The 27,517-nt window shown below is 43.3% G+C and overlaps 1 protein-coding gene across 1 annotated transcript; it reads right to left on the bottom strand.

Moving 5' to 3' along the window:
* Positions 1-467: 467 nt before the first annotated feature.
* Positions 468-20,145, bottom strand: CRTAP (cartilage associated protein; the record flags this gene model as incomplete). The annotated part of the gene is made up of 7 exons (XM_080364177.1): positions 468-527; positions 10,327-10,410; positions 12,347-12,492; positions 14,027-14,155; positions 15,959-16,130; positions 16,577-16,726; positions 19,699-20,145. 7 exons carry the CDS (start codon positions 20,143-20,145, stop codon positions 468-470), a joined length of 1,188 nt encoding a protein of 395 aa, XP_080220303.1.
* Between the last annotated feature and the right edge of the window lie 7,372 nt (positions 20,146-27,517).

Raw genomic sequence — 27,517 nt, 5'->3', positions numbered from 1 at the left:
TATCACTTTATTCATCATCACAAAAAAAGACATATATAAATAATACAATACATAGCTGAAAAAGTCTAGAGGAACTGTTATGCCTCCTGTGGTTCATAATCTGGCAAAAGTTCTTTGGAATTTAGCTGTACTATTACAACTTAGTAGAACAGCACCAAAATGAGGAACCTTAGTGTTAGTTCAAAAAATACAAATAGTCTGTCGTGTTGTGTTTGTGTAAAGGAAAGAAAGCTCAAGAGGAAAACCCATATGCACCAGTTCTGTCAATGCTCAGGAAAATCCATGCTCACGGAAGGGTCAGTGCAGCATGGAAGTGATCTTTCAGGAGTGGAACTTGTGACATAAGGTGGGGCTTAAAGGAGCAGCTTTGAGGTATATCTAACTGGAACTACAGGTGACCAAAAACAATAGTAAGGAGCAATTGTGAGTCTTCACTTTTATAAAGCACTCTGCGGTGATTTCACTCATCAGGCTTCCTTCTTGTCTTCTACTTCTAACAGCTCATCAAGGAATTCCACAACTTCACCCTAGAAAGGATTAAATTTAACAGAAACAAGTTAACCCTGTACTGCAAAATCGGTGGAGGCATTTTAATCAAAACATAAACTGTAATAATAGGTGTCGAAATATTTTTAACATCCTTCATACAGAAGCAAGCACAACAAGCCTATAAAATGCAAGTAAATGGGCCATACAGGGGCAGCACAAGTACTTGCAGTAATATACAGACATTAAAAGAAGGCAATGTTATACTTCACAGTAAATCCTCTTGTACTTTTTCAGGCATTTAAATAGACAATGAAATCCTCAGACTTCAAAACTAGACACATAAATGTTTAAAGCATCCATTAAATTAGGAAATTGTTCAAGTAGCACAAAACATTAAAGAAATTTAGAAAGCTTCAAAATTCAAAGGACAAGTGTTTGGTAGAACCATAACTTTGACTTGGCATCTGTCTGCTCTAACTGTTTACCTCCTTACACCCTTCAACACACAGCTCCTTCATTTTCAAAAACAGATCTTGACATGCCACGCTTTGATGAAGCAAAAACATAAAGAACCAGAGATACTAGAATGTTTTCCATACTGGAAACAAATACACTGAGTTTAGATTCAGGATAGAAGATATCATATTCACAAGCTTCACTCTGCTAATACAGGGTACCAACACAACATAACAATCCAACTTTCTTTATTTAAACTGCTCATGATGTAGTTATATATCATAGTCAAATGTCTTACTGCAGTCACGTCTGAGTATTTTGGGATGACACAGCCCCACCAGCTGGAATTTACAGCCTTGTCAACCAAGCTACAGTAACTGAGCTAAAATCTGGTGTAATCGCTTTCAGCCCAAGGTAACACCTTCAGCAGTGAAAAGCAAACAGGTAAGAGCAAGTGTGCAGCAGCATCTCAGACTACTCAAAACTTCCCATAGCAGCCTCTGTGCTGGCACCCACAGAAATATCAGTATTTTCCGCTTTGCCTTCCATACACAGTTCAGAAACAACACTGCCCGAATGGGAGACCAGTGGCAATGCCTGTGCGTATCTTCACTTTTTGATAATGCTGAGCTGTAAGAGAGACGTGAATGTTCAACATTACATTTCCAACCTTTTATTCTAACTACAAAGTTCTGTTAAACTGTTTTAAATTAACTGGTTTTTTTTTTAAACTTTCCTGTTCTTCCTTTTTTGATAATAAACCTATGTTCTAAAAAGGTCTTATGATGTCATTTAGGTTTTTTTACAAAACAAATGATCACTTTCTGATAGAAAACTATTTTGCCGGAAAACCTGATCAGCTCTTACTCACTCTCATGTTTAAAATAATAAGAATTTACAACAGTTATGTTGAAAGCCAGTCATCATTGCTGGGATCCTCATTCTCCTTCCTCACCCCCCATTCAAGTCTTTGTGAACTGCATTAGGCTTCTGAGTCTGCTCGATGAGACTACAAACAGTATTTTACAATCCTAATTAAATTTTAAGCACATTTTTATCTAGAAAGGTGTTCCTTAGGAAGACAGAACCTTCCAGACACATGTGGTTTGAGACTCAAAATTTTACAGTTTTCTGTTCTGGTGAGTTTCACCTCTGTCAGTGAAAATAATAAGAGGAAATTTTTGTCTATTTTGAATACAACAATTGCATTATGGATACGGTGATAAAACATATTAACATCACATTTTTCAGAAGTGTGATTAGCAAGGAGAGAAGTAATGAGAACCAAGCAAACAAAAACAAAAGTGGGAGGAAAGGTGGCTGAAATAACTGCTGCTCTTGTTCCCTGCTTCACAGTTCCATCTTAAAAGACTGTTGAGCTTCTGCAACTATGAAGTGGTTTTAGCAAGTCCTGAAGGACGGCAATTTATTTTGCTTTGAATTTGTTCAAAGCATTTAAGTATCTGATTCAATAAAAACACAAGAAAAAATGCCAGCACTTTCATATTCCCTACTTGTCCTCCTGGTTGCAGGAAGTCTGGCAATTTGAAAACAGGAATTCAACATTTCTGCACGTTTTCCTTTGTTAGAAGTATTTTGATTGCCTAAGGAGCCCAATCGTGGGAGGAACTCAATACCACTTCAGAGATGCACATGAAGAAAACAGTCACTAGATCCAACAGTCACTATGCCAGCATTTGGAAGATAAAGAAACAGAGGCACAGGGGACTTGAGGTCAGGTTTTATAGCACAGCTCCTAAAACTGTGGGCACAAGCATTTGGTTGCCCCTTGAAGGATTGCAGACAGGCAGGTCCTGTCACCTCTGAACAGTTACAAGACTGAGAATACAGGTGTCTACTACAGGGGTGTCAGATCTAATTCAGACTGATTCTTCAACACCTCAGGATCATAGTTTAACAAAAGAATAACAGATATTTAAAAAGGATTTCTCTCCTCAGTCTACCTGCAAAGACAACACAAAGGTGAGAGTCTGAGAGGCAGGGTGAAAGGCATAAACATCTGGCTGGATGACCCAGAATTATGCATAAGGAAGGCATGAGGATTTCAATATCGTATCTTTGCTAACTCAACCCCATGGGATCTTAATTCAATTCATATTATTGTCATGCTTATAAGTAAGATAGGATATTTCAGAAGTCACAGAAGATTCAGGCAGAATTCAGTTGGTTTTTTTTTCTAGTATGTTTTTGAATTCAGAAATACGTACAAAGCCCAAGTTTTAAATGGAAAGGCTATTTAAAAACAACAGTATTTGAAATAAATTTGACTGAAATCTGAGATTTCCAGTGCCTGAAATAGATCTCTAAAGGAAGATATGACAAAGTTTTTGTTGTCTACTGAGAAATATTAGGGAGTAAGACAGGTTGAAATATGGTAAAAATAGAAAAAAAATGTTACAAAAAAAATACATATATGTAAAATATGCTGTAATGCAACAGAATAATTGCCTGGATGTTGGTTACTTTCAAAAAGGCAAAACCTCCAGATTACAGCTGAAGACAAACAAAGCGCCTAGTTAATATTTCTGCCTGTGCCTCACGGTCAGAAAGTAAAACATTTGCAAGCTGTCCATACTGTTGTTGGCATCCTAATGAAAAGGTGATAATGCTACATCAGAAGAGCTGATCACATTGTCACACTAGAAGCTATGACCAGATTGATCTCTGTCCTTACCCCATTAGCACCCACTCGACACCGCATCAGGCATTTCTGCGTGACTGAAGTCGGCAAATATCTCACAGGTGTTCATTCCAGGGTAAAAGCCTCCTGCCCACTGATATCTAATAACTTCGTGCTGGCCTGTAGACCTGGAGTCTGAAAATGATTCTCTGATACAATTCAAGCATTCAGGGTGACAGAATTCCTCCCGCTATCTGGTATGCTCTTTGGCTGCTACCTATCTTAATAGGAAGAACATCAAATTTTACATGCAAAGTCAGATGCAAACCCATCACTCTTTCTGCTGCCAGCTACTCGAAGGGACAACAGCCACCCAGCTCTAATGCAGGTTACGTAAGTGTGCTTCTCAGACACAGTGCTGATGTAAATCAGAGTTGAGCAATATATGGCCCAAAGCATGATGTAGCTGTCTGGCTGGTAGCTAATAAATTGGTATGTGAAGTCTGACTAAGCCCAGGGAAGAGAACAGTTTGCCACCAGACCAGTACATGCCTGATAGTTAGGCAGTCAACAACTGGGAAGTACACATGGGCGGACAGCTTGGTCAGCTGCAGTGAAGCACGTCCTCTTTGGCAAGCTGGCCCTCAGTCCACAGTCATTGCCTCTGGGTTTACACTGGGTCAGGTACATACTCCAGGTACAACAGCTCTGCTGGCATCCCGTGGTCTCCTTCCCTGGGCTACCAACCTCTTCCCTCTTCCAATCCAGAGACAGTCAGTGGAAAGGATTCATGGGAAAAGATGGGACAGGTATAGCTTGAAATATGAGAGGTATGATATCAAACAGCAGCAGGGAAATGCTCCCAGACTGGTGTGAGTGGTAGGAGGACTCAGAGAAGCTGATCTGATCAACTAGAGCCTCTAATTATCTGTCAGACACACAAATTGAGCACCCTGGGCTTAAATTAACAGCCAGAGGCACAAACAGAAAGAACAAGTTTTGTACTACAGTAAGTAATTCAAGGTCTTACAGAGAGTATATAAGTAGGTGGATTATAATAAAAAATGATTTTAAAACAGAGTTCTTAGTCAATTCTGGATAAGCTCACCCAGACTAGTGAGACTGGTGCACTATTATAAGTGAAGCTCCAGCATTTGAAAAAATAGGTCCTAAAAAGGAGAAAAATGCAGAGCTCCTCAGTTACTACCGCAAGCTGAGTGTCCAAGATCGAGGTACACATTGGGCCAGGGATTGTTGCTGGCCCTTCCTTACGCAATATTAAATGCTGCATTCACACACACACAAAACACAACCTTTTAGAAGAAACAGCTGTACTTTGGAGACTCCTAGTCAGCTGTTAAAATAAACAGAAAAGAGAAAAAAGCTACCAATACATGGCTCAGTTATGGCCAACTCAAGACTGATGGTGCAGCATCAACTTTTCTTTTGACAGCAGCATTTATAAATAGTAGCAAGCAGTAGCAGTCGTACTGCTCACTGACAGACCCAGACGCTTTGCCGTTGGTTGCAAAGGCTAAGCATTGCCTTCTGCGTAGCAAATATTAATCATTCATGGGTCCTTGCCTCCACCTACAATCTGTTATGTCCTTTCTCAATGTGCACTGGAAAAGTTCTGGGAAAAAAATAGCTTTCTTGCAATAACCCATACTTTCCATGCAGATCTGCTGATGGCCTTTTCTGTAGGGATTCCATTTGCACTGCAGTGGGATAGCCTGTTCTTCAGGGAAGTAGCAAAGAATATTAAAATAACAGTGTTCTAGAATGAATTAAGATCCACAGAAAGATATTATTATGGACATGCTTTCGTAAGTGATAATAGTGAATGAATAAGAAACAGCCTTTACCCTAACTCATCCAGCAAGTTGAGCCTCAAGAGACAATCCACACAGCAAGAACTGGCTGGATCTTTGTTTCCTTATAATCTATGACCTAGAAGGAAAATATCTATCCCACAAAATGCCCCCCCAGCTGTCCTTCCAAGCAAAAATTCATATTTTGCTAAAGTTCAAAGATATTAATGACTGGAAATTTGTTCAACAGTGAGAGTAACAGATTTGATTCCCTTATGTCTTCAGTGTAGGTGGCAAGGTTGTGGTAGAGAAAGGGTTGCAGGGGTGGCCCCCGTGAGGAGGCCACTAATGAGTAATTACTCATGTAACTAATGAGTAATTGTCGGGTAACTACCATCATAACTACTTTGAGCAATAATGGGAGGAGTGACAAAGAGTTGGGTTAGGAAAAACATAGGATTTTGTTCAAGGATGAATAGCCATCTTGCAAGAGTGAAGACAAAGGTTTGATGTGGATGACTATGGAAGATACATGCTTTGTGGGCCTGATACAGCCTGCAAATGCACAACACACAGCCCACCAGCCAGTGATATTTTTGGGGACACACACATTATTTCTGGATAACACTAAGGCATATGTCAATGAGTGGCTTAGCCTGAAAGGTTTATTCAGCCTTTGACCAATGAAAAGTTCCTTGATCTAATCTTCAGTTAAAACATGGGAGTTCACTGTAACCACCTCAAAGCCTTCCCAGATCCTTCACGAGCAGTACAGACCAGGCTGGACATTCCTCACATTCTAGCAGGGGAAAAAAAAATCCCTTCATTCTTGGTGCAGAAAAACTATTTGGCCCTTCCTTAACTTGTTTACTTTTCAGATACTTAGTCTACAGTGTGACCCACCCACATGCTTGTAGGTGTCTGGGTTTGTTTTGTTTTTGTTTTCAATATTAAAAGAGCTTAGTTGTTCTTTACATGTATATTAACTACTTTCTCAAATATTTTTCCATTTCATTTTTTAATGATACATTCTGAACATGTAACTGTTCCCTTCCCGCATGCCATGGGAGATTGCAGTACGCTGCAGTTATTACAATAGTATTTTACAGTAATTCAATAAATGTGCTTTCCTCTTAACATTTTTATAATGCCTATAAAACATGAGTCAACCCAGTTTCAGACGAACTTCAACATTGCTCCCATTACACTGAAAACAGAAGCCTTCTAGTGACTTCAGTTTTGAACCCTATTTATGCTCTGTTGCCTGCTTTATGCACCATGCAGAAGCTTAAGGAAATCTGGTTAGGTAAAAACTCCTCCTGATGTCAGTACCTGCAACTTGGGGACATCATACCACGGAAGTCCAATCATGCTCGCAGCTTCCCATGGCAGGTGGTTTAAATGGGAGGAGGAACATCTTTGACCAAGACACACATCCAATGGCAAAGAAGCAAGAGGGGAACGCAGGAAGTTTCTGGAGAGTCAGCCACATGGGCAGTATCTCTGCTAGGAAACTATGGAAAAAATCTCCTCTTATTTTTTCCATTAAAGAAACCTATGCTGAACAGGGACCATAACAATGCCAATTAGCTGCCTCCTCTCTCTGAAACAGCTGCCACCAGCTCTCCTCGGCATAGTGGTGCTACTCCAGCCGTGTTGGTCTGAGGTAACACGCAGGGCAAGGTTTACAGGTCTGCATTTACAGCTTGCTGTTATGAGTGCGCTTGTATGAATCATATGAACATATGGAAAAAAGCAAGCTAATAAAGCTGAAAATATGTTGTTAGCAATTCCTGATCAGAAAAATAGGCTGAATTCAGAGAACTATTTGCTATGAGCAGTCCACTGGGCCCTCATGCTTTGATGCTATTCTGTATCTTGTCTTTCCACTGGTCACAATAGTTCAACACATACTGTCCTTCACATCACACTTAGGAATGGAGCATTTGAGTTTCAGCTACTATATAAATGGACACACACATTAGATACAAATAAAAAGAACGGGATGCCAAAAAAGCGGGTCAAAGCTGCCAATAGTTTTTCACCTACTGATTAAGTAGTGAAAGAAAAATCACATTGTGGGATCATCCCAGCCAAATACTTGTGGTTCTTATGTAATTTAGAACAGCTAAGTAGCTATCCCTGAATAAAAATTCCTCAAGAACACTGAATTTATGGGCCAGAAGCATGTCTCATATAATTAGTGTAGTGCTGAAGTTACATCTACACTAGCTGAGTATCTGGCTTTTAATGCCATTTCAGTTTGCTATTCAAATCTGTGCAATATTGGGAGTTATATCTATTATAGCCTTTATGCATTACACATCTAAACAGAAATCAAGAAGCTTGACTATCCATGGCTAACTAAGATGACAACACTGTTTAATGTTCTTTTAATGTCACTGTGGAAAAACTGTAAGTATATTTAATAATAATTACTTTTAAGAAAAAGTAATTTGTAGCTAGTTGGCGTTAACATTCTCTGTCACCTCTACTGTATTTAATGTTTGAACTAGAGTTTTTCATTTCCTTGTGGAAAAAACATGAATAAAGTAACACGAACAGGATGGCATTTCTTGTAGTGACATGTGCAAAAATCATTACTGCATATTCCAGCCTCTGCAATTACTGCAATGTATTATTGGAAGAAGCCACATGTTCTCACTTGCTTTGTTAATGGGATTTAAAAAGATACATGGATGATCTGGGATACAGAAGCACTGAGGAGTCTGAATAAAGTGAGATTCTTCACTTGGGAATAATGACATCTTCACATAGAAAGAGATCCTTTTGCCCCATCAATCCTTTTGCTTCATTCAAGAAAAAGAGAATTATATTTTTCTGCAGATTATTTTATGGGCTTCTACACAGAGAGCAAACATGGACCACAGAAACTCACAAAAGGCATGGCCTATGGCCCAAGAAGCACATGGTTTAAATAAACAGAGTGCACTAAAAAGAGAGGTTGCCTCTACCCTTAACAATTTTTAATAAAGCTTTTACTATAACACCTTATCTGAGTTTTTCATCAGTTTTGAGCATTCCTACAGAATAAACTTTTCTGTCCGTGCTAGGAGAAATATAAAAAAAAAATTCCATTTACACTACCAGGTCCTGCCCATAGAGCAGAAACTGCAAGGTAGCGATTTTACCTTTGTGCTATTCCTGCTCTGTCTGGACTCCCTGGAAGGCTCCTGCAGCCAAAGAGAAGTTCTGGCAGCCAGGGATTTACGAGTTCACTACCAAAAGCCAGAGCCAAGCCAGAGGCATGGGCAGCCTCTGTCTCTCCCAGGTTCTTCAGCCCAAGTAAGGGCAGGTACAGAATCCCTTCAGCTTTTCCCCAGGAGAGGAGAATGATAACCTTCTAATACTATGAGAGTGTGGGGAAGGGATATTTGTGGCATGACCAGGCCCAGTAATCTTGGATGTTTAACCCAAACATGCAATCCAGTATAATGTCACTTCCTCGACACTCTCCCAAAAGTTTAATTGACATTTCCACTGTACTTTGCTCTTGTAGATTGCAAGGTCATTTATAATTGCGCTGGTGAAATGGGCTACAGGAATGAGTGCCAGCAAATGAATGCTTGTTTATTCTGTACACAGCGCTTGAGGCTGAAGATTGTTTCCATAATCCCTTCTTGTAACAACATATGGGGGGAAAGCCCTCACAAATGACTGCTTCTCTCCTTGTTTAATTACTCATCCTTGTGTTTTGAGGCAGCAGATGTGGAAGAAGGAAAAAGTTACTAATTAAATCTATCTCTAACACAGAAAACATTATGGGCAAAGCACAAACCAATAAGGGAATACAAAAAAGTGCTCACGCATTTCACACCCTTATGAGAATCCATACAGACTAGTCCTCATCTAAGCTCAATCTTACAACAAGCTTATTAAACTGTCTTTCAAAGAGTTTTATCACAATGGAAAGTCTTCCTAAAGTCTGGTAACCTTGCAATGGAATTTTATATAGAGAGTTGTTTTCAGGTCACTAGCATACTGAAGGCAGCGCAGACATGTTATTACTTCTCCATTATAAAATATTATCTCTCCCTGTGTGCTGGATATCATAAAAATTGCAAAGGTGATTTCATTTTTTTAACGTAAACCATCTTTCTCTTTTCTAACTAAAATAGACCTCAGCAGTGCTCATTGCAAGAACCCTGTCACATGCCATAATGTAGCTCTTTGCCAATGCCAACAATGAACTATTCCATCATTTGGAGATTTTTTAAACCTTTAAATGAAAGGTTCTGAAAACAAAGCAAAAGAAAAGGCAATCAAAAGCCTCCACAATTTATACTTCAATTTCAGTTGTGGGAGACAAAGAAATGCCCTTCCAACAATTTAACTACTTTTCTTGCACAAAAAATCCGCTTTACATATTTCTAGTCTAATAGTAGTCATTATATGTTATTTGGCCATGAATTCCAACCATTTAAGAAGCAAGACTGGGTGACCAAAATGTTACTGTGCAGAGAAAAAAAAACAGATAATGAGACTTCCTTTTGACAAAAATTACAATTTAGGCGGTTATTTCTGGACAAAATTATAAGGATCTTTAAATCTAATTTAAACAACATTTGAGAGAAAAAACCCAGAAAAAAAAAATTGTTTTAAATATATATACTACTCCTCTGCCCCCTGGTGTTATAGCTTGCAAACTGGATTTTCTTTTTTTTGTGGGTTGAGTGCATTATGTTTACCCTCTAATACTGACCTATATTTTTTTAAATGGTACATGATGTTCTTTGGGTTTATTTCTTACATTCCATTTACAAAAGAAAAAAATTATGATAAATTGGTCATGGTTACGAGAATATTTTTCCATATTAGTTAAATCTTGGAATTCAATCTATGTATCATCTTCACTTTAATGTGATTGCTGGGTTTTTTTGACCACAATTTCCTTTCTAGAAAACTCACCTCATCATCATCCATCAGATGTTCCTTTGCAAATTCATACATTTCCAACTGGAGTGTGGTTATGTTGTGGTATCGAACTGCCTCCTATCAAAAAGCAAAATTTCTGTGTTACTTCAGGGTAACACACATGTCATCACATGTCATGTGAAACTATACTACTGAAGTCTGAAAGTGAGACCAAAAGTTAGTAGAAGGCAGATGCCAGGGAGGGCTATAATGTTTGGGAAAGGAAACAGCAGAACAGCAAGCAGCATATCCAATGTTTTCTGTGGATCTTTCTAAGCACAGGCTCCATCGCTGTGAGAATAACAAAGCACTCTCCTCTTTCTCATGTTTCAAAGCACTGGCGAGACTAAGGAATGAGACTGCCAGAGCTGAGCAGCAGCCTGTGCCTGCATTCCAGCGGGCTTTGGACATGAGAAAGCCTCCCTCTTGCTGGCGTATGGCAGCAGGCAGTTCTGGGAAAAAGAGACACTAAGCTCTTTTGCATGATAATGACTCACCACCCCAGCCTGAGTCTGGGCTGGGGAAATTCTGCAGGGTCACCCACCTGTCCCTCCTCACTTCCCTGGCTGTTTGCCCAGACAGCACTGTTTAGTGCAGTCACCTACTCTCACATTTGTGAATACCAACAGCCATCCACTTTGATTATCCCATTTAACTCTTTTTAGGCAGAAAATCAGGAGACCTTCTCTTTCATAGAAACATCTAAAGCTTAGTGCCAGAGCCAAATCCTGCTGTCACCCCGTCCCACCTCGTGAAAATAAACCAGAGGCACTATAGTTTTCATGGCAAGTGATTAGGACAGCAAGCAACTTCTGTTCATAGTTACATGGATCAAAGTACAAGAAAATACAGCTGTGTGCATTTAATGTTTTATATACAAAATTTGAATTATCTATAGTCCCCAGCTACTGAGAAGTTATCAATGACACATTCAGAGTTAATGTGTAGGGAGCTTGTTTCCATCCTCCCTGCACACGTATGTCAAATCTGTCTGTGGTTTGCATTTTTATACTATTCCTACCTCTCATTCCCACCACCAAACATTGTCTCCAGTATGGCTACAAAGCACAGTCCTGTTCCCAAAAGTGACCAACGAGTGCTCCCTTTCCCCTGTGAGCTAAGACTCACTGTTGCTGCCTGAAAGAACCAAATACATTTTCACTCTTTTCTGTCTCTCTGACTACTTGTGCAGCACATACCGCTGATACATAAAGAGTCACTCGGGTGTCACAAAGCAGTTAATTCAGCTGCATGACACAAATCCTGGTAACAAGAAATGACAAAAAATCCAAGTTGATTGTCAGAGTCCAGGCTGCAGGAGTCCAGAAACACAGCAAAGGTGCTTTTATATGTAAAACTTCCTTGGACATGGAAATTTAAGAACAGCACAGAAATTCATTTTTAGAGTTAGTTTTCAAAGCCAGATTACAATCACTGCTGGATGGACTGATGTTTACTGTTGGTTCTCTGCAGCAAGTATTCTGAGATAAATAGATGCAATATGGTCCTGAGCTTTTTTCTGTCCTCATCCACCCAACTATGTTCCAAATGGACTAAGTGGAAAGTGAGTTCATTCGGGGTTATCATATCCAGACACATTCCAATGCCCACAGAACCTGAAGTAACAAGCAGGTGGGCAACTACATGTTGGCAAATAATAACAGCCCAAATGTCATTAGAGTGATCTTTTCATCAGGGGCCAGCTGCTTTATTTATGGAGGTCAATAAAGATACAAATATGCATAAGTGGCAGACAAGTACCAGCAAGAATTTACTTGTCATCATATCATATCCATTTTCAGTGTATTTCAACAGCAAGGGAAGAACCATAATGACATTCACTGTCACATTACACAGTACATCTCTGCATACAACTTTCTATATGGTTTTCATAAAACAGTATGTGTTTAACGCCAGAACCAATAGATAAGCACCATTTTCCCAACCTCCGACCCACTGAGTTTTGGGGAATTATTTGAATGTGTCTAGAAGACAAATGAAGTCATTCACCTACCGATCTGGGCTGAAAATCCTCTTCTTTAAGCCCCCATTTGTCTTTATGATACTGATAATAGACCATGTTCTGTTTCATTACTTCATCTTTCTGGTCAAACAGAAGGTAACTAGCAGCACAAGAAGCTGCATTCTTCATGTCATTCACTAATAAGTAAACATACAAATAAAATCAAGATAAGATAAACAAATTCTTAGTATTATCTAAGCTCTGAAAATCTCAGATGGAAACAGGACCCATTTCCTACCTCCCCACTGGCTGCGCAGGAAAAAAAAATGGCTTCTCAAAAAGGATAAGCTGGTTTTGTGTTCTCAAATAGGTAAGGCCATGATTCTAAAACAGGGACTTACCACTGATTGTCTTCTATGAAAATCCTAAAGAAATGTCCTCCCAGCTATCTCAGAATTAGTGAGGTATCAGCCCATAGCTTGGTGATCCCCATTGGGGTATTTATTAAAAAACAAGAAAAAAAATTTTTAAAACCCCACTTCTTTGCACTAGAACTTCCAAAGAGAAAACAGTCAGTGTGTAAAACATGTAGACAAACAACAGAAGCAAAAGTCACTCATGGCTTGGTGCTACATGGCTGGATGTGCCTTCCCTCTGATGTTGGAGCCTGCAGGAATAGTCGCAAGGGCCACATGTGTTCTGTAAAGGGCAAGTAGCTCCTCAAGAAACCACAACATTCGTGGAATAATCTACCTATCAAATGTGTAATCACTGAGCACCAGAACACAACCATTTCTCTTAAGTGGTTCTAACAGAATTATAAGAATCCATTAGGAAGAAGCCACTGGTATAAAATACTCCATAAGTTTGTCTGTGGAAGCAAATTGAAAATTTAGTATTTATTCACTAGAATATGGGGTGTCCTATTAAACGTGTTGCCTTGAAGTCACAGTCTTTCGTCTCTTTAACTGAATGAGTTAGAAGTGTAAGAACAGTCTTCTAATTAGACCTATACATTCAGCTCCCTAGCAACCATGTGGGCCTGACAGCTTGATCACCACCTTTTTGGCACAAAACATGTTTTTTGTACACAGGTGTATCAAATGGGTCTGTGTCATTGCATGAGTTCCAATGTATAGCGAGTGGCTGACACTGTTTACCCTAACATGTTATGAGTTGCTTCAAATAGGCAGAAGAATTGGGGTGTCATTTCGACACGTCAAATACATAGGATGAACATTTATCTTGTACATGAATATTTCTCATTTATATGAAACTCTGAAAAGCGTCAGCAACTGGTGCTGGCAGTAGGTGTCATATAAAGAATGAAGGACAGTGATGGATCAGATCACACTTACTCTGACACCACCTTGTTTTTCCAACACATGGTGAAGATCAATCACTACTATGCATAACTTAAAACAGAGGCGCCTGCCTTGGGCAAAATCTAGGCCTTCTGGGACTGCTATTCAGCAATTTATTTTCTCATAGACAATTTGATGAACACAGGCTCTATACATAACATTTCTCTCCCTTGCCTGTTAACTACAGTTACATAGGGAGAAAAGAGACATCAGGCAGCCCAGACTTTGCCATGGAAAAGGTTTAAACTGCAGATTCTGGAGATGACTATTTACATCCTAAAGCATTAGAACTAGAGGGAAAAGATGATGAATGCAAGCTGTCCCACATCATCCCAATGTTATTTAAGCACATTAAATCACTACTTACATTTATAATAAGCAAACTGCAAGTAATGGTACATGGTGGCCACAAATTTCTCAACAACAAAGCCTCCTATAATGGGTGTCAGATGATTCTCGCACTGCACTTTGCATGCAAGGACTTCAATATAATGATCTAGAAGGAAGAAAACAACACCACAGGATATGGATAGAGCACAGTGAATGGTTGTAACCCCTCCCATTAGCTATCCATTAAAACTGGGCCTTGTAATGCTCTCCTGGGTCCTGTGCCTCTGGATCTTGCTGCTGAGAAGTGCTGAGCAGCTACAGCTCCATCTGAAGTACATACCAAGCACTGGTACTCAGCCTATCAGAAAATCAGCGCGGTCTGGACATGGCATGTGTCAAAGATAACTCCAGAGAACTAAGCCGTTATCTTCGACTGACACCTACAGGCAGTCTGTGGTGATACGTTTTATATAGAGAGTTGCAGAGTATCGCATTATTTCCTAACTGTGAACACTGCTAATTTATTTAATTTTGACAGCTTGGTAATTTCATTAAATTATTGCATGAATAAGGTCCACGTGCTGCTGAGTACAGCTGTGTCACAGAGAAATATAGCAGGTGACTGCAAAATAAACCTCTCGAGATGGTCGCATTTTGTGCCTGCAGTTTGGATGTTCTAAAAGAGAAAACAGACACAAACACTCTGCTCACTACAGAACGACTTTCAGCCAGGAATGTTGAAGTTCACAAGCTCACCCAGTCTACAAAAGCTTGCTACAACAGGGCAGGACTACAGGTCATCTTCAAGAAAATACATTCCAATAAAACCTTTGTCAAAGAATTACAAGTGTTTTCAGGATATATAACATTACATAACAACATTGAATAGAAACATTCCAAAGTCTTAGTTTCCCTGTTAGCCACATTTGCAGGTGAAAGCAAGTTATCTAAGCTTGTGCAGCAAGTCTCTGACCAAGGTAAAAGAACAGCAATGGCTCCCTGCCCTGTTCTCATCTCTCGTGACTCCTAACATGAAGAACTCTGAAGCTAACTAAACATGACTGGCCAAATGAAATTACCAGACCCATCTTCTACAAGAGCAGCGGAGTCTCCAGACACAGGAGTGTTCAATTCCAGCCAGCACTTAAAGCCACAGAGGCAAGTTCCTCAGTGAAGTGATCGCATGAAATGAGGACAGCTGGCTTCAAAACACCTAGTGCATTCATCAAGTACTTCTAGTTAACGTTTTTGCTACATCTGCTTTCTGCAGTAAAACCCTCAGACGCGCAAGTTCCCCTCACCAACGCATCTGATGCCTTTTGGACAAAAAGTCGGGCTGGTTTTCCTTCTGGCAGCTTAGAAATGCTGAGGCAGGTTCCATGTTTCTAAGTTTGTGGAGAAAACATGCAGGCATTGTCCACATAAATATTGCCAACAATGCTGAGCCCAGAGCACTGGAGAAACTACTTGTTTCTTTTGCTATCAAACAGCGGAAGAACTGTCTGTGCACCATTTTGACAGCAATGAAAAAGGTGGTGTCTCTTTTTCTTCGCAAACCAATGGATTTAGTTTTAAGATATAGACTAAAGAAAAAGAAATAAAATCTGCTAGCAAAACCCTGCTGTAGGAAAGATGAAAAATAAGCAAGAGAAATTTGCTAGGTGGATGCAGCAGTTAGTTACACTTCTCTTTTATTCTGACAGACACTTAAATTTCCATTGTAATGTAAGAACTCTCTGTTCTGATTTTCTGACCACCCTCATTTCCATTAACGAAAAGAAGAAAAGAGTAAAACAGAATTCAAGGTATTTTCCATGAATCTAAGAAATTCCAGCTGGCCCAAGTTGAGCAGGGGCACCACATACATTTCACACTGCAAACTGAGGAATGGGACTTTGGTAGCCGATCCTATGGATAAACTGAAATGCACTTTCAGGACATCTTTCCCTACTGTTTCTTAACCACTCACCTGCAATGGAGAGATAGAAGTCTTTAAAATCTTTGATCTCTCGGGAGCCTTCACAGGTTGCTATACAATCATCGTATGCTTTGAAGAAATCAGGAAGAGCCAGTTCCATGTCCGAGATGGACGTTCTCCAATTCTCACCGTTGTATGCTCGCACAGCCCTGACAAACAGATTCTGAAAAATTGGCAGGAATCAAAACCCACAGTAACTCCTCTGCAGAAAACTGCGTAAATTCAAATCCAGTAAATGATGTCTCTGCATTTCTGGATGACTACGTGAGCTGATTCCCAGTTAATATGAGGACAACAAATACAGATGGCTAACGGATTTTACCAGATATTTCCTTGAACATAGAGTACATAATTCAATTTCAGATCAACAGAAAAGCCTGCTGGCCAGAGGGAACAAAGTGAGTCTAAAGCACAGGCTTTGATAAAGCACCAGGGGTGAGAATTACTGAATGCAGCAAGAAGACACAGCAGAGATGATGGAGGAAAACAGCAAGAGGGGAAGGAGAGGAGGAGCAGAGAACATGTAAGCAAACAAGATCCTTGAATCTCACCCAATCAGAGAAGTAAAAAAAGGGTTCCAAAAGACCAGATTCTGAATAAAAAGCATACCTCGTAAGGTTTTGTCTCCAAGTCTTTAATATGCTCCTCAGCATCAGGTATGCTCTTATAGTAGGCCATATTTCTCTGCATCATTTCATCATCTGGATGCTTCAGAAGAAATGTGTGAGCTGCCGCAATAGCTTTTGGAAGGTTATTAGCCTAAACAGGGATGGGAAAAAGAGGAAAGGGGGAAAAAAGTTAATTGGGAAAAAAAAATATCCAAGTTTCCCAGTTTCTGTCAACAACCTTTTCTGCAGCCTATATGTTCCCAAACTTACATCTACTGAAATCACAGTCTCAGGAGATACAACCGTACACTAGAACTGATACAAATCTTCAGTGTTTTACTACTAGCTGCATCACTAGGAACCTGTTTCTTTCAATGTTCAAATCTATTATTGCTGCAGACAGCATAGGTGATGACTTGAAGTTAAAAGAAGAGCATCTTCCCCCTCCACCTGCCCTGTTCATAAAGCTGACAAGGCACAAGCATATACTGTTGCTCCTGTGTGGGATTAATCTCACAGCAATTACTGAGGCCAACCTGTGGCTGCTGAGTGGGAGCCATCACTGCCCATGTTTATGTGGTGTTTGTGTCACGTCTTGGCCCAGCAGCACACAAGACAATATTCCAATAATGTATCTGCCTGATGGTGTTACAAAGTTTGAGCAAACAGCAGGGACTTGCTCCATAATTGTATTCCAGTGTACTATGTGATTTCCTCTGCCCATTTTTACACTAACTTTAAACTCTGTTAGAGATCCTTAGTGAAGTATATATTCCTCATTTACAACTGCATGTGCCAAATACATATGTACTTCTGTGTGCATGCATTTATATTTTTTATTTTCTATATTTACAAATGTTTATAAACTATATAGTCTGTATACACATATTTAGGAAGAGAAAGAAAGAAAAAAAACAGTCTTCACTATTTGTGAAGTGTTATAAACATTTTCCTTTGCAAGCCAAGATTCAGATCAACCTGTTCAGCATATTGATGTGTAGGTAATATAGAGTTCCACCTCACATCTGAAATAGCTTATGGAAGTGTATGTATAAAAACTATAAGCAAGAATCACAAGCATGTATGCACATGCACTCTGCTGTTCGCATCCATGAAAGGTACCTTTTCATTTCGGAAAGAAACTTCAGAGACAACGACACTGAAGAAAGACTTCAACCCTAACATGAGCTCTTGCTGCTGTGCTGCTATAAGTGTCCCAGCACTGGAACTCCGCCAGCTGCCCTTCCTGGCTATCCCAAAACTATGCGCTTCCAGTCAGCGCAGGCGGTGCTAAACGCAAAGGGAAATGTCAGCGGCACTTTCGTCAAATGCCCGGTTTCTTTTGTACTTTATGCTTTAACCCTGTTTGCTCATAGGCTGATAGCTCTCTCATTTTTGCTTAGTCCATAATTCACTCACTCTTGGTTTCAACTTTCACCAGTAAAAAAAAGTTTTGTAAAAACGCATCCCGAAGTAAACTCAGTGGCTATGAGAAGGCTCCCTCCAGAGGAGCAAGCAGCAGCACAGAAATATCCACTCCCAGGATCTAAGACGTGGCAAAATTTCTCTGCTGAACCCACCTGAATAAACACGGTCACACTAAAAAAAACCAACATAAAGTGTCTCCCTCCACCTTCTTCTTATATTATACATGCTGTTGGGAGCGTGACAGATGTGATGTTCCTTTACTCAGAAAATCACCAGCCAGGAAAAAGTCCTTTGTACACAGCAGTTTGGAGCAGTTTGTATCTCTAGAGGGGCCATTCAGACCTCCCCAAGTGAGTGAGAAGAGCTCAGATCTGGACTACAATCTAATAAGACAGACAATATGAACAACTGACAGTAAAGGCAAACCCACTCACCTGCACTGCACAAACCCGCTGCAAATGTGACTGAAAAACAGCTGAAAGGCAGAGGGATGGATTTCTCTGATTTCCCTCTCACATTGCTATTTGTCAGTTACTTTATCAGAAACGGAAAGTAGCGCTGATTTCTGCTGTGATACATACATTGCAAACTTTGTATATACCACAGGGAGGGAAGGAATAGTTAAAGACAAGAAATGGAAACAAGTAATTGCAGTATCTGAAGGGACTGCATGAGGGACAGACTTTGAGTGAGAGAACAGAAGATGAAGATGAGAAGGAGGGAGAAAATTTCAGCTAAATCCTGGGCAGGAGGATGACGAGCGAGAAGAATGGGATGAAATCTGTTAAAAGAGGTGTGTGTCCCCAGTCTTGGCTGAACCCAGAGCAAAAAGTAAATAGCATTCCAGGGCTAGCATGAGCGTCACCCTTCAGCAGCCAATTTTCGCTTGATTCCTTCCAGTGGCTGTAACCAAACTGGGGTTTTGCAGGCATTGGGCTGACTGTGAGTCGCTGGCTGGGGGCTGCTGCACTTGAACTGGAGCAGAAGGGAGCAAGAGAGGAAGACAGACACACCAAGGGAGAGGAAACAGCAAAGAGCGCTTGCATGAGCAGAGTGTGACATGAAGGGTCTGGAAAAGGTTTCAGAGAGAGAGGAAAGTAAGATGGTTGGAAAGATGAGAGGGGCAGGGGGAGGAACAGCACAACCACAGGCCAAGGAGGCAGCGGTCAGTGGCTGGGGGTGTGGGAAGAACTGGAGAGGTTGATTGAGGGGACGTGCTGGATGAGTTGTGGAACAGCTGGTGAAGAGTGAACTGATTGGTAGTAGGTGGGAAGAAGATGAAGTGCAGGGTAAGCAGTGCAGGAAGGGGTAGGGACTGGGGGACCTGACCATGGAGGGGAAGTAAGAGGAGGTGGGGAGGATGCCAGCTGGGGACTAAAGTGGTGTGGAGGAGGCGATGGGGAAGAAGGCCACAGTTCACAGTAACCTGTTCTGAGGGCCTGGTGAGAGGTCAACGTGACAGGAGACATTTTCAGCATTGAGTGCGTGAGGCACCCGCGTCCATCAAGGCTGTGCAGAGACATGTCACACTGTCCCCCCTCCACCCTGGCAGTGACAGGCACACCTGACTTCACCTGGCTTGGCTGGAGGCTGACACAGTCCTAGGCAAGGCTTTGGGGAGCCAAGGCTGGAGGGGCAGCAGAGGCACAGCAGAGGTGGGACGGGCGGGAAGAGGGATGAAGGGCCGGGGCTCACCTTGAAGTAGGCGAACTGCAGGTACTTGTAGGGCTCGCGGCGCTGGAAGTCCTGGAGCAGGTCGCGGCCGGGCTGCGCCTGGCGGAAGGCGGGCAGCCCCTGCTTGCAGCGCCGCAGGCACTGCGCCCGCCGCAGCACCCCGGCCAGGAGCCGCAGCTCGGCCAGCTCTCCCCGGGCCGGGGGCTGCCCGGCGGCGGCGGGGGGCTGCCCGGCGGCGCTGCAGTTGCGATGGCAGAAGGCCTCGCTGTCGCGCAGCAGGCGGTACAGCCGCATGCTGACCTCCAGGTAGTTGACGCTCTCGGGCCAGTTCTCGGTGCTGTACTGGTCCAGGCCGTAGCGGTAAGCGGACTCGAGGGGCATCAGCTCGTCCCGCGGGAAGCTGCGGAAGCTGTAGCGCTCGTACTGCGCCCCCGCCGCCGCCAGCAGCGCCGCCAGCGCCAGCCACATGGCTGCGCCTTCGGCCGCCGCCTGGCCTCCACGTCGACCCCACGGGGAGAGCGGAGCGGCGGGGCCAGGAACGGGAGCGGGCCCGAGGCAGGGGCCGGGCCGGAGCCCACGGAGGGGCGGGGCGGGGGCGGGGCGGGGGCGGGGAAAGCCAGTCCGGCCCCGCCGCGGGGAGGGGGAAGGTGGGTGGTGGGGAGGGCGGAGGGCGGTGCTGCTCGCAGCGGGCTCGAGTGCAGTTACAGCAGCCTGAAGGTGCCTTCTCGGGGCAGCTCAGCAGGGGCGGCCCTGGTTACTGCTGGGATGAGAGGTCACCCGAAGACACCCATTTGCCTCTGCCCCTTTCTGCTTGGGGCTCTTGCCCCTTCCCTCTTGCCGTGGCTATTGTCGTCTTCCTAAAGCCTCCTCGAACACCCTGTGGAAATCGGCCGTGTGGGTGGCAATGGGTGTGGGGACATCTTTCACCTCCTTTTTGTCCTGCTGACAACATCACGGTTTGCAGCCTCAGTGCCTCTGGTGCTGGTCTGTCCGCTGGGAGAGGCGTCTTTTACACAGTTTCACAGTATGTTTGGGATTGGAAGGGACCTCAAAAGATCATCCAGTCCAATCCCCCTGCTGGAGCAGGAACGCCTAAATGAGGTCGCACAGGAACATGTCCAGGTGGGTTTTGAATGTCTCCGGAGAAGGAGACTCCACAACCCCCCTGGGCAGCCTGTTCCAGTGCTCTGGCACCCTTACTGAGAAGAAGTTTTTTCTCAAATTTAAGTGGAACCTCTTGTGTTCCAGCTGGATCCCATTACCCCTTGTCTTATCATTGTTTGCCACCAGGAAGAGCCTGGCTCCATCCTCGTGACACTCACCCTTTATATATTTATAAACATTAATAAGGTCACCCCTCAGTCTCCTCTTCTCCAAGGTGAAGAGACCCAGCTCCCTCAGCCTTTCCTCATAAGGGAGGTGCTCCACTCCCTTAATCATCTTTGTTGCCCTACACTGGACCCTATCCAGTAGTTCCCTGTCCTTCTTGTACTGGACACAATATTCCAGGTGCGGTCTCACCAGGGCAGAGTAGAGGGGAAGGAGAACCTCTCTCGATCTACTAACTACCCCCCTTCTAATACACCCCAGGATGCCATTGGCCTTCTTGGCCACAAGGGCACAGTGCTGGCTCATGGTCATCCTGCTGTCCACCAGGACCCCCACCTCCTTGGGCTCGGGTGCGCAGAGGTGTGAGAGGGCTTTTCTGTCCTGCCAAAGTGGAGGGTCTCCAGTGTGGGTCCTGTGCCTCCAGTGGTGTCCTGTGGTCTCCAACAGTCTCCAACAGTCTCCAACAGTGTCTTCTGTCTCCAGTGGCATTGTTCAGTCTCCGATGATCTCCAACAGTGTTCTGTGGTCTCCAGTGGTGTCCTGTAGCCTCAAGCGGTCCCTGGCAGTGTCCTGTGGTCTCCAGTGGCTCCAAGGGACTCCTCCTGGTGCTCTGGGGCTGCCGACCAGAAGATGGCAGCGACTCTCCTCGCCTCTTCCCCAGGCCGCAGGGCAAAGGAGATGCCCCGGCAGGAGGGCTGGGGGTGCGGGCTGGGAAGCCGGGCTCACCTGTGGCTCCACAGCGGCAGATCGTCCCGTCCAGCCTGCCCTGAGATGCCACCCCTGGCTGGTGGTGGATGCGGGGGTGGTGCTGCTTGGTGGGAGCGGCTGTTTGGAGGGTCCCTCGGAGCCCCCTGGCCATCCTGCAGTGTCAGTATCCCAGTATCAGTAAGGCATCAGCAGACAGCTTGGTGATCCCTACTAGGGATCAAAACCAAAAAATCTCACTTCTTTGTGCTAGAACTCTCAAAAAGTCAATGTGCAAAATGTGTAGTGAAACAACGGAAGCAAAAGTCACTCGTGGCTTGGTACTACGTGGCTGGATGTGCCTGCCCTCTGATGTCGGAGCCTGCAGCAGCAGCTGTAAGGGCCATGTGTTATTCACAGGGCAAGTAGATCCTCAAGAAAACACAACATTTGTGGAATGATTTACCTATCAAATGCATAATCACTGAGCACCAGAACACAACTACTTCTGTTAATTGAAATAACTTGTTTCTTTTGCTACCAAACAGCGGAAGACCTGTCTGTGCACCATTTTGACAACAATCAAAAAAGTGGTGTAACTGCTCTGCAGAAAACTGTGTGTAAATTCAAATCCAGTAAATGATGTCTCTGCATTTCTGGATGACTACGTGAGCTGTTTCCCAGTTAATATGAGGACAACAAATACAGATGGCTGATCGATTTTACCAGATGTTTCCTGGATGGTAGATTCCACAATTTCAGTTCAGATCCACAGAAAAGCCTGCAGGCCAAAGGGAACAGAGTGAGTCTAAAGCACAGGCCTTGATAAAGCACCAGAGATAACACAGGTAACATAGGACCGATCTCAGGTTTGTTTCCACAACTCTCCCCAATTACAGGATGTTTCACAAAGATGGACCCAATTGGAGCTTACACTGTGTTTGAAACTGGGACCGTGTCTCTGAAACAACCTGTAGTGTTGCTTGAGACTTCATACAAAGCATTTGAGTTTTCAGTCCATGTCCTGTTACTTTTCCACAGCTGTTCCTCTTTCTGTTCAAGAAAACTGTATTTGGTTATTCTTCATGTGGTGTTTCCCCTGGTGTGATGAAGGCTTTTAAAACTCGTTTTCCAATATTTTTGTATGATTCCAACAAACCATTGTAAATTTAAATCCTTCTGCCACAGAACTGGGGAGGGCAACACACATCCCCTGGTCCCTGTGGTTCCAAATCTGCACAAACCCTTGTATCAAGTCCCAAGCTACATTTGATACAGTCTGGCAAAAACAGTGTTAGTCCTATATCACGTACGAATATAAATTTCTCCCACACCGTTTTTCCCTTGTAAAATAAAGGAAAACTAATATCTAAAATATCCCACAACAGATTGAAACAACAAATCGTACATCAATAAAAATAAATCAATAAATACATACATATATAAATGACACTGATAGTCAACAGAAAATGAAGGGACAATCCACTGTGTGCTGATCTAGTGCTCTTTCCTGTGATTGTCACGTAGCTTTTCTGTATTTATATTCATTGGTGTCTTTAAAATGAGGGGTACAGTGCCAAGGGTGGGTAGTTCTATGAGAACAGGTTGTATGGTGTAGTGGAGCAGGCCCACAAGTCCTTGTTCTCCTTCTTCCCTGGCAGAATAGAGTGGGCTTGGGGGACAGAAAGCAGTTAAGTTGGGGACAACCACTGGCCGCCCATCAACTGTTAACATGGAAAACTGCATCCCATAATTGTGACACCCATTCAGGCTCATGAGGTTTAAGCACTTTTTTTCAGGAGCCTGTTTGTCTGCTTTACAATCGCATTAGTTTGGGGATAGTAGGGAGTGTGGAAAACCCATAGAATCCCTTCATTTTTGGCCCAGTCTTGAACCACCCCAGCAGTAAAGTGGCTTCCATTATCCAGCTGGGTTGATTGGGGTTTAAAAGGGGCCAAGGGGGAAAGTAATCAACAAGTCCCGCTTCTTATTTTCCATGAGACTTCTCAAATGGGCCCACTGGACATCCCCTGGCTCACTTACTGGGGACAGCATGTCCAGTTTCCTCACTGAAGATCAATGAAGTCATCTTCCCTTTGTTTCGCAAGCTCCAACAATCTCTTCCACAGCTGCAGTAGGCATACAGTCCATTAGATCCCTTTTTGATTCCCTCCCCCCGTGGCAGGTTTCTCTTTGCCCCTGAGGCTCATGGAGCAGAAGGTGGCCCCTCATGATATTCAGCCCACCTCACCGTGGTCTTTTGTTCAGCATTAGTCGACCTCATCCGCCTCCCACAGCCACCCAGTTCTTGCACCTCTTCCCCGCAAGTCGATGCTGCTGCATCTCCAGCCCACCCCCCATCTTTGGGGGCTAAAGTGTCACGTGGATGATCTTGCAGCTGTATGGCATGAAGCTGCAGGGAATCAGGCAAGCCCTGAATTAGGGGACTCATTCTGTCGGGGTTGGAAATTAATAGCAGTGGGGAACTCTGATGGTCAGCCATATGTCAGTCATGCGTTAGGTGCAGACAAGTGGCTTTCTGGAGGCTCTCAGTTAAGTGAGTAAAGGAGAGGGGTCTCAGTGCACAAGGGATCACCTCTTTCTAAGGGATCAAAACCCCCTGCCCATGAAGCAACTCTTTGAGTTTCGTATGTGACATATTTCAAAGTTTCCTTTTTGGTGTCCTAGGCACTTCTGATTGTGATGCCTTCATTTGGCAATGGCAGCTGGTGACTCCATGAAGAAAATCAATTCACTTTCAGTCAAACCAGCATAATTTCAGGTATGGAGCCCTCAGGGCACTTTCTCCCTCTTCTTCTCTCTCTTCTCTTCTCTTCTCTTCTCTTCTCTTCTCTTCTCTTCTCTTCTCTTCTCTTCTCTTCTCTTCTCTTCTCTTCTCTTCTCTTCTCTTCTCTTCTCTTTTCTCTTCTCTCTCTTCTCTTCTCTTCTCTTCTCTTCTCTTCTCTTCTCTTCTCTTCTCTTCTCTTCTCTTCTCTTCTCTTCTCTTCTCTTCTCTTCTCTCCTCTCCTCTCCTCTCCTCTCCTCTCCTCTCCTCTCCTCTCCTCTCCTCTCCTCTCCTCTCCCTTTCCTCTCCTCCGCTCCCCTCCTCTCCTCTCCCTTTCCTCTCCTCCGCTCCCCTCCCGTCTCCTCCCCTTCCCTCACCTCCGCCCTCCTGTCCCCCTTTTTCTTCCCTCCTCTCCCTCTCCCTCTCCCTCTCCCTCTCCCCTCCTCTCCTCTTGTCTCCCTTCCTTTCCCTTCCCTTCCCTTCCCTTCCCTTCCCTTCCCTTCCCTTCCCTTCCCTTCCCTTCCCTTCCCTTCCCTTCCCTTCCCTTCCCTTCCCTCTCTCCTGTCCCTCTTCCCTAAAAACCGCTTTCAAGGACACAAAACACAATGGATACAAGTATTTCTATTTTTATTATATTATATTATATTATATTATATTATATTATATTATATTATATTATATTATATTATATTATATTATATATTGTTGTTAATTTATTAATTTACTTTATCTTCTGTTATTTCATGTCACATTCTTTCTATTTCTGATTCTGTTTCAGAGCCAGTTTTCACAATCATTAACACAAGCCCACGTGTAGCCAGGAGCAGGCTGATGCATTCTTCAGTTTAGCTTGAACAAACATCCCTTACAGGCTGGCAAAGGCAAGTCCCAGAGCTGCAGAGAGCAGCAGCAGGAACAGAGGCCAAGCTTTCCCTGGTTCCTCAGAGGGAGAACCTTGAGAATGAGATGCAGGACTGACCATGCACAAAAGAAGAAGAAGAAGGTTATTTGATGTGAGTAGGCTGTTTGAGGTTGTTGAGGTGTTTTCTGGTGGTTTAGGTTGAATAGGTGGTTTACTTTGGGTTTTTGGTAGGTTTGGTTTTGGTTGGTTGGTGGTTGAGGTTTTTTTGGTCATTTGGCTTAGCTTGGTTGAGGTTGTTTGGGTCGTTTGGGATTTGGTGTTTTCAGTTGGTTTGTGCTGTCTGAGGCTGGTTGTGTGTTTATAGGTTGTCTGTTTCTCAGAGGCTTCATGTTGTTGAAGAAGAAGGGGGGTGTGGTACCATGGGATATTTTCCAGAGCTACATGACACGTAGCTATGACAAGCAGACTTTTTGCCTTGCACACCTTGTTTGGCTGCTGTGCTTCTTGGGCAGGGATGCACGAGAAGTGCTCTGGTCCCTGCCAGGGGCTTGTGTTGCCCGCAGGGAGAGGTGCCGAGTGGCAGCTGTGGATGGTGCAGCCAGGCTGGAGCCCTTCCAAGCAGGGGCTGTTTTGGTGGAGGGAGATTGTTGGTTTTGGTAGCTTGGTTGAGGTTGTTGAGGTGGTTTGAGGTGGTTTGTTTGAGGCAGGTTCTTCTTTGAGGGTGGTTGTGGGAGGCTGGTTGTTGAAGGCTGGTGGGTTTAGGTAACTTGATGTAGGTGATTTTTGGCTGAAGTTGTTTTCCGTTGGTTGTTTTAGGTGGGTTATGTGAAGTTGTTTTCATTGAGGTTGTTTTCAGTAGTTTGTTTGAGGTTGGTGTAGGTGGTTTGGTTGAGGATGTTTAGATGATTTGAGGATGGGTGGATTAGGTTGGTTCTTTGAGGTTGGTTTGATTTGTTTCTGTTTGTTTTCAGTAAGCAGTTCAGGTAGGTTGGTGGATGTCTGTGCTTTTAGGTAGGTTGAACTAGGTAGGTTTGGTTTCCATCGTTGAGGTCGCTTGAAGGGTTTGTGTTGAGGTTGGTTTGGGTTGTTTGGTTGAGGTTGATTTAGTTGTATTTAGGTAGTTTGGGTTAGGTGATTTGTTTTGGGTAGGCTGTTTGAGGTTGTTGAGGCATTTTCTGGTGGTTTAGGTTGAATAGGTGGTTTAGTTTGGGTTTTTTTATAGGTTTGGTTTTGGTGGTTGAGGTTTTTTTGGTCATTTGGCTTAGCTTGGTTGAGGTTGTTTGGGGTTTGTTGTTTTCAGTTGTTTTGTACTGTCTGAGGCTGATTGTGTGTTTGTAGGCTGTCTGTTTCTCAGAGGCTTCATGTTGTTGAAGCTGGGTTCTTGGAAGTCATTGAAGGTTGTTTGTTTGGCTTTGGTTTCGGTTGGTTGCTTCAGGTTGATTTAGGTTGGTTCAGGTAGTATGCTGTAGGTTGTTGAAGGTTCTTTTTAGGTTGTTGATGCCTGCTTGTGCAGGATTTGTTGAGGTTCTTGAAGGCTGGTTGTTTGGTTGCAGTTGTTTAAGGTTGGTCTAGGTTAGTTGTTCTATGCTGGTTTAGGTGGGTTGGTGGGTGTCTGTGTTTTTAGGTAGGTTGGTTTAGGCAGGTTTGGTTTACATTGTTTAGGTTGCTTGAAGGGTTTCTGTTAAGGTTGGTTCAGGTTGTTTGGTTTAGGTTGGTTTAGTTATTTTTTGGTAGGTTGTTTTTTGGAAGGTGCTATTTACATTGCATGTTTTGAAGATGGATTCCTTCAGGTTGGGGTGGTTTAGAATGGTTGTTGAGGGTGCTTTAGGTGGTTTGGTTAGATTTACATTGTGTTTTGTTGGTTTTAGGTTGTGTCTGGATGATTTGGATGTGACTGCAATCTTGCTGGGACATGTGTCCCCCGAGTAATCACCAGGCTTGATTGGGCTGTTTCTGCTGTCTCAGCAGATGTCCCCTTCCTCCTTCCCTGCTCCACGTGTTTCCCTGCCTTGCTCAAGAGGACGACCTTCCCCGCTAGAGGCGAACCATTGCTAGGTCAAGGGTATACGGTAGCTGCGCTGTGCTTGAGAACCTCCAGAGAAGCTCAGGATCCATTAGTAGGAGAACCTGGGGTAGTGAAGCTTCCAAGACTGCAGACACATCCAAGTGAGACACTGCAT

This window comes from Nesoenas mayeri (assembly GCF_963082525.1).
Source record: "Nesoenas mayeri genome assembly, chromosome: 2".
NCBI classification, from domain to species: domain Eukaryota; kingdom Metazoa; phylum Chordata; class Aves; order Columbiformes; family Columbidae; genus Nesoenas; species Nesoenas mayeri.
This window is presented reverse-complemented; position numbering and strand designations above follow the sequence as displayed.